Source organism: Electrophorus electricus, chromosome 8 (assembly GCF_013358815.1).
Source record: "Electrophorus electricus isolate fEleEle1 chromosome 8, fEleEle1.pri, whole genome shotgun sequence".
Taxonomy (NCBI): domain Eukaryota; kingdom Metazoa; phylum Chordata; class Actinopteri; order Gymnotiformes; family Gymnotidae; genus Electrophorus; species Electrophorus electricus.
Window position 1 is genome coordinate 16823823 of NC_049542.1, and position 12230 is coordinate 16836052.

The window sequence follows — 12230 nt, forward strand, 5'->3', positions numbered from 1 at the left end:
TGATTGGCCGTGGGTGGGAAAAGGAGGGGCCAAGCTAACAGGCCAGATATATCCCTTCATTATTTAGAGGGGTGTGGGTGTTTGATCAGGCCAAGCGCTTTATTGGAAGACAAGTGAATGGGTGCTCATTAGTCACTGCTGAATGCACAAATCTCCCCCTCACTTGTTTGGTTTGGCCCTGTATTTTTCCATTGATTTTAAATGTGCTTTTCTGCATACCTTCTACCACTGTGGCAGCCGTCTCCTAACAAGCCTCGTATTGTTGTTTGAACAGCTCTTTAAAGAGAGTTCTTTAGCACAACTATGAGGACAGTCAGCATGCTTGTTTCATTGGATTCTTCACAAAAGAGAGCTGACAAGGGGCCGGCGTTCCAGAGATAGAAGTCGTCATGGCGCTGTGTGCTCCCCAGAGTCTCCATGCACTCATGTTGTTTATCTTTTAGTTGCTTGGCAAACCCCGATTCTGACATGACCTATATAGCTGACAGTTCTTAATGTAATTCATAATGTACACAGGAAATGATGTAAGCTGAGACTTGTCTTAGGGGCTGATGCCAAACCCGGAGTAGTCCTCACTCAGAGTTGCAGCCTTGTTACCTTGTGCTCACCTTGGACACACTGTCTGCTTTGGCTCTTTGGTATTTGTGGAATGGATCGCTGAAACCCTCCCAAGGGCCTGATGTATGAAAACTCAAGAAGCACACGGCCAGCACGTCATCATCTAATTGTTGATAATGTTACTGGAACATTACTCAAGGGGTCACTGAGATATTACCGTTTCCTATGAATTTTGCCTTTCTTCTTCTCTGGAACCTCCCTCGCATATCCGGGGTAATTAGACCAAGACTTGCCCTATGCAGAACTTCCTGCCTCTTGAAAACAAACCTGGGGGGAGAGAAAACATGTTTGTAATCAGCCAGAACAAGTCAGCAACCCAACACCCACACTCCTGGAGCAGCTCTTCTCTCCCAGACTAATTGTTTGTTGAATTGATTTTTGATTTAATTATGGAACTGTAGAATTCATTTTCCCATGAAGCTCTGGGTCAAATATGGCTCTGGAGGGAAAGGCCAATGTTGCTTGTTTTTTAAGTTGAAGGCCCTGATTTCTTGAACACACATAGCTTGGCCTCTCTTTCAGGTCAACAACCAGCCTTCCATCCTTCTGCAACCTTGATTAGGATTTACCATGATAGCTGCAATGACATCATTTGCAAGGACATTTAAGGCTGCTGGTTTGCTCTCATAATGGACAGCACAATGTTCTTTAATCTCATCTATGAATTAAAAACTTTTTGAACATGGCAGCTTTGATTTTAAGAAGTTGTCTGTATAAATGCAGTATAATTGTATTCTGCATACAGATGATGTTACCTTGTAAGAATAGTATTATCAAAGGCAAAAAAAACAAAAAAGTTTTACAATAGGGTCAAGCAAATGTCACTATAAAGTACTGTGCTATAGTTACGACTTTGTAATCATCCTCCTTCACTTGATCTTCGTAGCATTTTATATTCTGTTTCTTTAGGCCTACACATTATGTACACCATCTGCACTTCCACTTTGTCACAGAATGCAAAATGTAACGCTAGCATTTTGGAGGTTCCAGTGAGGGGGAAAAAATACAATATCTTTTTCCCATATGAGCAATGTCAACTCACAGCAGAAAAACATTATTCACCAATGAATTTCAAGGTTATGGAGCTAAAGAGCTGAGTCAAAACATTAGAATTCCTTCCTGGACCCATGTCCTGGCCGACATGGGTCATCACTACTGAAAGTATCCAGTTCTCACATTTTAGGACCCTTTTGAGAGTCCCCCACACTTCCTAATGAAAGGCTAATGAGTTTCAACACCTCACTGATTAGCTCTAGCTAGGTCTCTTCTCTTTGCACCATAAACTCTTGCCAGCAGGGCTAGGAGAGCTGTCGGCTACATGCTTATCCATGTCTAGTGTAATTGCCACTGACAAGTTGGAGGTTTGCTCTCTTCTGGAGAGCTGTGAACCTCTTTCTTCTTCACATTGCATTTCTTTAGGCTTTATGGGGTTTTTTTGGGGTTTTTTTTCCTTTTGTTTACCTGCAGAGACTGAGAAAAGCAGGGTTCAAAATTTAAAGGCAAGCTGGGGGAGTTTCCTCCCTTCCAGTTTCCTAACAGCTTTGATGACATGGTGGTTTTGGTATTATGTGATTAAGGGACACTGAGGTGGAGAAGGAGTTGTGTTTTGGGCTGGCTGAAGGGCGTTTGGGGTGGGGTGGGGTGGGGGGTGCCGGCAGAGGTGGAAGCTGGACCTCATGGGAGCTGAGAGTTGTGGGGAGCTGCCTTGGGCAGCAGAAATAGTTTTGGAGGAACACAATGCAGGTAGGTGTGCTCTGGCTGAATAAATGATCACAGGGGCTATTTTTAAGATAAAGTGTAAAATGCAGTAATCCTCGGAGCAGGAGCTGAGAGCACCCAGCCAGAATCACATTAGGGAATACAGCCCTCCTCTCTCTCTCTCTCTCTCTCTCTCTCTCTCTCTCTCTCTCTCTCTCTCTCTCCAGCTTTCTCTCCCTCTCTCCCCCTCTATCTCCTCACTGCTTTCCCCCCTCCCCCCACCTTTGTACACTGTACACTTTGTGTTTATCTTTAAATACTCTTCTTCTGAGGGCATATAGTAACATTCCCTCTAGTACTAACTAGTATAATTAGATTTATAAACATTAGCACCCTTAGAAGTGCAAGAGAACTATAAGTATTAATTGGTTCAATATTAAAATATGAAAGCTCACTAATTGTTCTTAAGTTATTACTGAAATAATTTTTTCCCAATATGCAAAAGTGCCAGCTCACACCTATGAGTGTTCTTCTTTTAGTAAAGTATGTTATATGTGTATTATAGCCTCTAATAATGGTAGCTAATATGGTATAATGGAAAGCCTTTAATCATTGGCTGTATGTTAGGTTTTACAAAGTTAATGATGAGAGAGAGAGGGAGCTCTTTCAGGTGGGACCAGTTCCTCAGGTATTTATCAGTGTCATGAGAATTATGGTTCTCTGCATCAAGGTTACAGTTGGGCCTAGTCAACTAAATTATAACTGTAAATAATAATAATAATAATAATAATAATAATAATAATAATAAATTGCAGAAATGATAAGAGGTTACTTCCTGTCAGCACCAATCCCAACTTCTGTTGTGCCAAACTTCGAGTGAATACAGTTTTATTTGCCCCTCAGTGTTTTGTTTGCGATTCTCTTGGTATGCTCAGGTGATGCAGCTGCAAAGATCTGCACTGTGCTTTAACCCTTCTTGTGGAGGGAATGTCCTCCCACTCTGCCTCTATGCCATCCCTATCTCTCAGAGGCAATCTTCCCATCCAGGCTTGGTGTAAGAAAGTAAGCAGCAAACAGCTGGGTAAGGCAGCATCACGCCAGCTAGCCTGCTGACTCTGAAGAGCTGTTGAATAAATTACCTATAAACAGCTGCCAGATTTGCTTTTAAAGGGACAGCTCCAGATTTTTAGTCACTTAAACCTTATTTTCTCTACTGTGCAGATTTAGGAAAATGTATATGTTGTTTTCAATCTACCTTTTTTAACTTATCTTAGCATAGTGATTAAAAGTAGATGGCCCTTCTCTTGTAGCACCTTGAGTTAAGTGTTTAATCAGAGTACCACATACTTTGCTTTCAGTCTTTCATAAATTTGTTCAAGTTACTGATCATTCTACTTGTTGAGATTCCATTAACATACTTAGCTTGGGTTTCTTCTCTTGATGGGTCTTTCAGTTTACTAGTAGATTAATTAAATATGCAGCATGATTGAAAGTATAGCAGAGTCAAAAGCAAAACAATTTCCAAAATAATACCAAATAACTATGGTCCGATATAGTTATTTTAACTATTTGATCAATGGAATTGCTGATGTTCAAGTAAGCTGTATCAGCACAGCAGGATATATTCAGTGTCAAAATGTACATAAAGAGAACAGTGTGAATGGACAAAAACAAAATCAATGAAGGCTCTTACTAAGTAGAGTTTAATTACTAAAATATTATGTTTTTAAAAGTGCATCAGGATGTTTTTAAGTAATTTATTCACCAGCTCTCCCTGGAGTCAGCAGGGAACCCGGCACAAAAGCATGTGCAGAACCTGGACGCACTCTTTTCTGTCTCCTCACATGTGAATTTCATGGGGAGGAGGTGAGCACGAATGCATCAGTGATGAGAGATGGAACAAAGAGCAAATGACTACGTGTGCATAAATAGACATATTTACTTAAGCTCTGTGGGTTATGCTGATGAACAGTTTTGTTTGAAAAAAAACTTCCCTCTTTTGTGTGTTATCGGAAATCAGGGCAGGGGAAAAGAAAGATTAAAGCGTGGGAGAACAGGACGACCTATTTAGGAGTACACACCAGCGTACAGGAAGCTGCTCACACCAGGCCAGGTGCCTATGTGTGGTGTTAGATATGTCTGTTGGGACCTTTGGTAAGGGTGGAGGAGCACCACAACGCCCCAAAACATTCTGGCATAATGTGTGTTTTGAAGTAAGCCAACCCAGGTGTTTTGGTGTGGACAAATGTTTGTAGCAGTGTAGCCCATTCAGTGGCGATTAATTGAAGACCATCAGCTTCAGAGCAAACTGGCTCACCTTGTCACATCTTTAATAACTTCTATTTAATTGCCATGTTAACTATACCTAACAGGTGGTGAGCATGGAGGCCAGACTGCAGTCAAACAGCATGGCAGTTGGCAAGTCTTTCCTCGCTGGTAAATCCAGTGAAGTCTGTCAGATTGAATGGGCAGCAACAGCATATTGGTGGTTCTTGTTACCGAGCCCGGCCTTCCCTCGCCTCCAAAGCAATTTGGAATCAACTCAAATAAAGAAAGAAAGAGAGACAGAGCTGGGACTATATCCCTTCAAAGGTCTTAAACACTGCCCCAGGCCATTTGCCAAAAAAGAACCTACAGTGGATCAGAGCCACCAAAAAAAAAGTGTTTCACGAGTTCTCCAATCAGCAAGCCCCTCGGCCACTACAAAGGGAAGGTTGTCAGTGGTGATGGGGCTGAAAGGGCTTTGGTCAGGGGTGGGCTCAGGGAGGCTGGGACAGGGCTGAGCGGGAATTCAGTGGAAGCGCTAGGAGCTGATTATCAATGCATAGGTAGCCTGCAGCTCCTTCTTCCCCAGAGCAGTCTCCAGGATGTTTCTCTCTCTGTCTCACTTTGTCTCTCTTTTTTCTCTCTCTCACTCTCTCTCTATTTCTTTCTCTCCCTTTTCTGTCTTTCTCTTGCTCTTTTTCTCTCTTTTTCCCTCTCTCAGGGGTGCATCTGTAATTCATTTGAATCCAATCTATCATTTCCACCAAGGCTGAGGGAGGAACCAGCATGGCACAGGAAGAGAGAAACAGATCTGCTAAAACAGATCAGATCTTTATCTTCATCTTTCATTGCACTATAAATTGCATCAAAAGGAAGGTTACAATGATAAATATACTTTAGTTTACAGAGGGAACAGAAAAAAGGAGGCAGCTCATTTGTAGCCCACAAACTACCAATTCTGCTTGTCTTCCACTGTGAGTAAATCACATTGTTTAAGGAAGAAGTTGTCAGTGTGAAGGAGAAGAACATATATCCTCTGACCTGGGCTCACCCAGTATTGTTTCACTTGGCCCTGGGGTGGAGAAGAGGGCCATTGGTAAAGACAGAAGACTCTGTTGTGCCCATTTGATTTTTGCTGGGGAATTAGAGTGAAATTGTTAGTCTTCTGTCTTAGCGGTAGGACATTAGGAGCAGTTTGGTTAGAGTGGAAAATATGATTCTAGCTGTGACATCAGTGTATCATGCCTCCACTACCACGCACACACTCCTTAACTTTTACTAACAGTGAGAGTAAGGATTTGTCATTTTTTCCGGCCTAGGAGCAGATTCCCCAAAAACTTTCCATTACCAATCTTTGCAAAAAAAGAAAAATGAGTGGGGAAGGCGTGAGAACTAGGACAAGGAACTAATGGTATCTAGAACCTATTTAAATATAATACCTCTTTAAATAGTTTAAATAATTTAAATAGTTATGAAGCATTGTCTGAGCATTATTGCCTTAGCTGGACTCCAGTCTCTAATAGATCTTTGCTTCTGTAATTTTGAATTATGCATTATGTCCTCTACTCTGTATATCTCCCACAGGCAATCTGTCCAAGATTCTTAGGTTGGAACAGTTGCTTTTTATACTTATACCTTTACTGGTTGCTGTGAATAGTATTTGGAGAGGATGCTATGCCTATTTTCAAATCCCTGGGAAACAACTTCTATTAATGACACCAGTGGCTCCTTAGGGATCCAAATATGAAAGGCACTTTAAAGTATTATAAATGATATCCCAGAAATTTTCCAGTTTTTTTGTATGACCAGAAGGTATGGAAAAATGATAGTCAGTTTCACTGCAGTTCCAGGAAGTGAAAATTCTTGACCTTGATTCAGGACCACCACCTCACCCCCTCCCCACCCCCCTCGAGCCTCCACAATGAGCCACTCTACAGTGCTGATGCATCTGCTCGGGATGGAGGGCCTGCGTTGTGTTGACAGATTTCAAGATATTCCATGATAATGAATTTCAAATGCTAGCTGTGCTTTCTCTGTGCAACGCTAGCAGCCAATGTTTCTTGGAGTACATGCGCTCTAATAAGGCCTTAAGATGGAGCTTGCGATTTCATCTGCTGTGTACGTATGAATTCCTAATCCTGCCAGTATTAGTCATGATTCACCCGCCCCACACTGGTGTAGTGCCCTGGTAAAGTGTCCTCAACTCTTGTTGTCCTGTAGATCTTAGCCATGCTTGTTAGTGTGCTGAGAGTTGGCTACACCTTCAGTCAGTCATATTGGACTGCCGCACATGTCACACAATGCATGTCAGGGCATATCAGTGTCTTATGAATGTTGGTGTTCTCTCTTGCTCCACCTGTCACTCTCACCTTCTCTCTGCTGAGACGGATAAAGGATAAAGAGGGTGCTTGCTCCTGTGACGGGCACGTACTGTGAGACCACTGCTGCCTTTGTGTGATAAAGCTGATCCATGTTGCTGTTGATTTACAACTGTATTCACCATTTTAAACTTATGTTCTCTTATTTTCTTGTCTCCCTTGCTATTTGCTCTTTCTTCTTTTTTCTGGCCAAATTCTTCCCCTCAACATTTGGAGATTTTTTTGTAAATCTTTCTGCTTCTCTGCCTGTGTTCATTTTTGACTCTTCTATTTCCTCAAATTGCATTTATTTTTCCTTTAATTTCTGCTCGATCTCCCTCAATCCCTCGTGTCATTTCTCTCACACTCTTTTGCACATGCTTTTTCCCCATTCCTCTTTTTTCTTTCTTTTGCTTTTCCATCCCTCTCCCTCCTGCCCCACATTCATCCCCCCACCTCTCTCTCATGCTCTCTCTCTTTCCCTCTCTCTCTCTCCTTCTCTGCAGTCTCCCTGGAGAGTTCTCCATAACCTGCGTGTTCCTGTAGACCCACCAGCCACCACATGACTCTCCAACCGTCCTCTCAAATGTCAGCAGCACACACCAGCTTGCCAGCCCATGCCGATTCAACTCCTCGATCAACCCTTGGGTCCCACAACCCATCATGTCCCCCTCTACCCCCAAGATCAGCCCACAAGGCCTCTCCATTGTTCTACCTTTGCCCTTTGCCAAGGGGAATCTCTAAAACTTGGATCACCCATCCCCTTTCTACTTAAGGACAATGGGAGATACTGACAAGCCTTGTAGCCCCCTCTCCTAGTCTCATCATGTGTAGCACTTTAACCTTCCTCTTCCTTCACAATGGCCTGTAGGGAGCCCATTATCTATGCTCTGCAGACTACTGTGATATTCTACCACACACCAGACCTCCTAAGCACTGCAGTAGGGCTACAGACCTCTTTTCTTTTTCTACTGGCGTGTCTTCTTCTTTTTATCCCCTTTCCCTGTTTTAGTGACTTCCTTCTCACCTCTTGACACTATAAAAGAAGACCTTGCATAAAGGCTGCTTTTTGCACATATGTGTATTACAAAGCCGTGCCACATATCCCATGTCCTATCCTGTCGGTGTGCTGTGTCATGTCGTGTGACCTGTCCATTCTGGACTTGCTTAGCAAGGTGTCTCTTCGCTGTGTTTCGGCGTGTCCCTGTGTTTGACTTTGTTCAACACCCCTCAACCTGCAGAACTCTCCACCAACCACTTCCCCAACCTGAATTGCCCTGTGACCCAGGCCAGGTGTCTTAAAGTGATGGACTCTGCTGCCGCCTGGTCCATGGGGTGCCATACCCAAACCGCTCTCATTATCAGTCACGGAGTAGACATCTTATTACACTTCCCTCCCCTGAACTGAAGACTCGTCAATCAAGCCCTTTAGGGATTAGAATAGGAACAAGCAGCAGGGAGCTGATCTCAGAACAGATCTTCACTGAAGAGCATCCAATGCAAAGTTTTGGAAAATGACCAGTAATTCCCCTCTTGAGGGAAAGATAGCTAGAAAATAATGGATAATGAAGTCACTCTGAAGAATAGCCTCTCCCCCCCTAGCTGGTCATGTGGCTGGGGGAGAAGCAAGAAGGAGAAAACCTAATATGAAACAGCGTTATTAAAGCATTATTATAAGTATGCAAGGAGGACTGTCTGAGGAAAAAGGGGATGTGAGATGGAACCATGAAATTCTCATTCAGTGTTTGCAGATATTTTCTGTGGTATCACTATGTATGTGTAATATGGCCATACACTGTTACCTCTATTCCTATGAAGCACATGAACCTGCTAAATCAAGTAGACTTATCTTGGCATTGTCACCGTTGTCTTAAGTCACAAGTCATCATAAATCCATGTGATCCAGTAGATAAAAGTCTTACCGCAGCCTTGCTGCTAAAGCTGGGAAGTGTATCACTAGCTTTATAGCAAAGCAGGCCAGTGAAATTAGGAATTGATCTAAAAGAACAGTTCCAGTTTGTTTCACAAGTGATAGTGTCATGTGAAATGAAAGGGTGTACGGATGTCGATTGGTCTCTGAAGATGGCAATCTGTAGCAGATTGAATGGTATTGATTAGACTGGATCTAGTTTTAGCTAACCCCTGGTTTACAGGAATAGTGCTACAACTGAGAATCACATGGGAAAGACATGTTCCAATTAAATGACTAGCTATTTTTCCATGGCTGGATAAAACCATGCGTTGTGATTATTGACATGGTGTCTGAAGTTATAGTGGTGAGAGAAGCATGTAATTGAATGCAGTCTTCTGGACTGTGTCTGGAGGTCCTGCTGCTGTCTAGGGCTGTTACCTGGATGTTACATGGCTCATGCAGTACTAGTAGTGATTGAAATAAAGATTAAGGGCATACATTCACATTCCCTTAGATACCTTTAATTAAAGTTTGCCACTAATGTAAGATTAATGAAAGTACTTGAAAACTAAAAAGATAAAGAAATTACAGTAGATATGTACTCTGTTTTTGGGTTACAGTGTGGACTAATCTGTGCTAAGAGTTTTGCTTAAAGAACAGAGCTCATGTGGTATATTGGCTGTAAAGATAAAGTCAGTCAAGGACTGTTCTCATTTACAGATGACCAGAAAATCGAATCTGTTACTTGCAGCACTTTCAGCCATTTTATGGTGAAAATTCTTACTGTTCCCATAATGGTTGAAATGAGAGGGTTTTTACTGTAATATTCCTATGAAATAGAAACTATTTGAAAAAGTATAATTTGATGACTTCTGGAAAATTTGACAGTTAATGTTCCATAATATTACAAAATGTCAAAATGGGAGAGTTGATGAGCAAGGTAGCTTTAGCTGTGAATTTATGGAAAGGAAGAACAGACCAGGAACTTTCCACTTCACATGCTCATTACACAGTAACAGAGCATTGATCAACCCCACCCTTCATAGATGTTAAAGAGGAGAGCTACCTTGGACCATGGACGTTTGGTTTGGTTGGAAAATTAAGACAAGGGGATATGTGTTGGGAGCAAATGATAGCCGCTGAATTAGCATAAGCGATATACCTCTGAATGCTGCTTAGGATCAAAAGTAGATTCACCATAATGAATTATATTTATTATACCTCTCATCATAAGAGAACTGGTCTAGGATCAGGTCCATCCTCTCCATATATTGTATTTATTTAAAAATGTCTAGAATAGCTGATTCTACATCATTACTCCTTTTCAAAAAGCATCTCTGCTAAGGTGTAATCATCTGGAATTACATTCTGCCTTTTCTGCTCCTAGCTACTATAAGCTAAAGTATTAGACTGCTCCATAATCAGCTCTTTTCTTCCTGTGAGATGGTGTGGACATGATCCCAGTCCCTGCTGAGGAGCGTGGAATGGGGTATTGACAGCAGCATCTGTACTAGCTCCTAACCTGTCTGGCAATTTCACAAGTGTTGAATTAGGTGCCACTGTGTTACAATTACTCATGTGGATTTAAATTTGGAGTAACTCCAGTCCTGGCGACTGGCTGGAGCACTGGCTCATCTGTCTGCCATCTAGAGGAGCATCTCCATCAGACATTCTTCCTCGAGCCAGAAAGGCTTCTACTCACAACACGTTACATGTGCACAAGTGCTAGACACACATACACACCAATATTACATCCACCTATGTGCACACTCATAACTATGTACACATATCTTCTGTACTATTTCCTAGATAGGCATTCTTATGCTATTCTAATGCATTTGTGCTCTCTCTCTCTCTCTCTCACTCACACACACACACACACACACACACACACGCACCAACACACACAACTCTAATATCACAACCATGCATATGACTGCACACTCTCCAGTACATGGTTGGAAATAACTGTCTAATTTCTGCCACAGTGGTAGCATGGTATGTTGCTCTATTCTGCTGTTGTATGTGAGACAGGCATGCAGACCAAATCTTCCAAACCCTGACTTTTTCTTCATGTCCTTATAGTGTGCCTAATCATGAATATCAATTCAAATATTAAGAAAACTCTACTAAATTACAATAAATATATGAATATATCAGGACCACTGGCCTCTGTTTCTTGTTTTGTGCTTGGCTTGGGTTTTGTCAGGTAGTTGTCCAGGTGGAACTGTAGAGGCACACTGTAGCCTCCCAGTCACTCAGACACATTAGACACATTCATTGGGTTTCCATATGTGATGTGGTTATTCTCTCAACACTAGGTAGCTATTTTATTGTATGCTGAACATATCTCTCCACATAATGAAAACAGGGCAACAGGAGATGCTGCTTCTTCTGGTGCGTTCTAAAGATGGTCGGTGCTTATGAAGAGAGCATACACACTTGTCTGTTTGGATGGTTGGCATTGGTTGCATTCACTGGAAGAGAGTCAGGCTAAAGTGACTGGGACACCACACACTCCCACACACACACACACACACACACACACACACACACACACACACACACACACACACACATGCACCACAGCATTTGCGACTGAGATCGCTGTGTTCTTGCTGACAGGGGGCATTCAGGCTAGATGGTGAGAGTGTGAGAGATGAACAGACAGAAAGAGATGACAGTCTATCACTCTCTCTCTCCCTCATTCTCCCGTGTGACTCCAGCAGATCCTCTCTCATCTCCTCATACCTCTTTTCTTCCTTTTCTCTCTCTTTTCCCCCTCCCTCCTTCTCTCTTTATGTCATTCTGTGCTGCGTTCCCAACTATGTTTTATTCTATTTCTATACTTTATATATGCCACATTTTTCTTCTTTATTTTCCCCAGTTCTCTCTCTCTCTCTCTGCCAACCTTTCTTTCTTCCTCCCCCTCTCCATCTCGCCATCTCTCTCTCTCTTTCTCTTGCTCCTGTCCGTCTTCCTCTCACAGTCCACAGTGAGCGCTCAGGAAGTCAATGAATTAAACATCACAGCCGGCACCCCGAGAACCTCACAGAGTGGTGAGGCAAGTATGGGAGAGGCAAATGCACAGGGTGGGTGAGTGTGTGTGTGTGTGTGTGTGTGTGTGTGTGTGTGTGTGTGTGTGTGTGTGTGTGTGTGTGTGTGTGTGTGTTTTTGTGTGCAAGCTTTAGGTGTCCATAGGCCTTCTGTGTCAACAGGGACAAGTCAGGCATCCATTTTCATTCCTGATCTACATCTGAGAGGGAAGCACTGGGATGTGAGTATGCTGACTTGAAGTTGTTCATCACCATGACTTTCCCTTTGCTTGTAATTCCACCTTGCTTATTCTGGCTTCTTTCTATTCTCTCTTTTGTTCTGTC

General features: G+C 42.5%; 1 protein-coding gene across 2 annotated transcripts in view; it reads left to right on the forward strand.

Moving 5' to 3' along the window:
- Window positions 1-11050, forward strand: part of samd12 (sterile alpha motif domain containing 12) — a 54161-nt gene extending 43111 nt beyond the window's left edge. For both annotated transcript variants that reach the window (XM_027027021.2, XM_027027022.2), the window contains exon 5: window positions 7445-11050. In XM_027027021.2, coding sequence (XP_026882822.1) covers window positions 7445-7467 — 23 coding nt within the window. In that variant the 3' untranslated portion in view covers window positions 7468-11050. The remainder of the gene's footprint in view (window positions 1-7444) is intronic.
- The last annotated feature ends 1180 nt before the right edge of the window (window positions 11051-12230 follow it).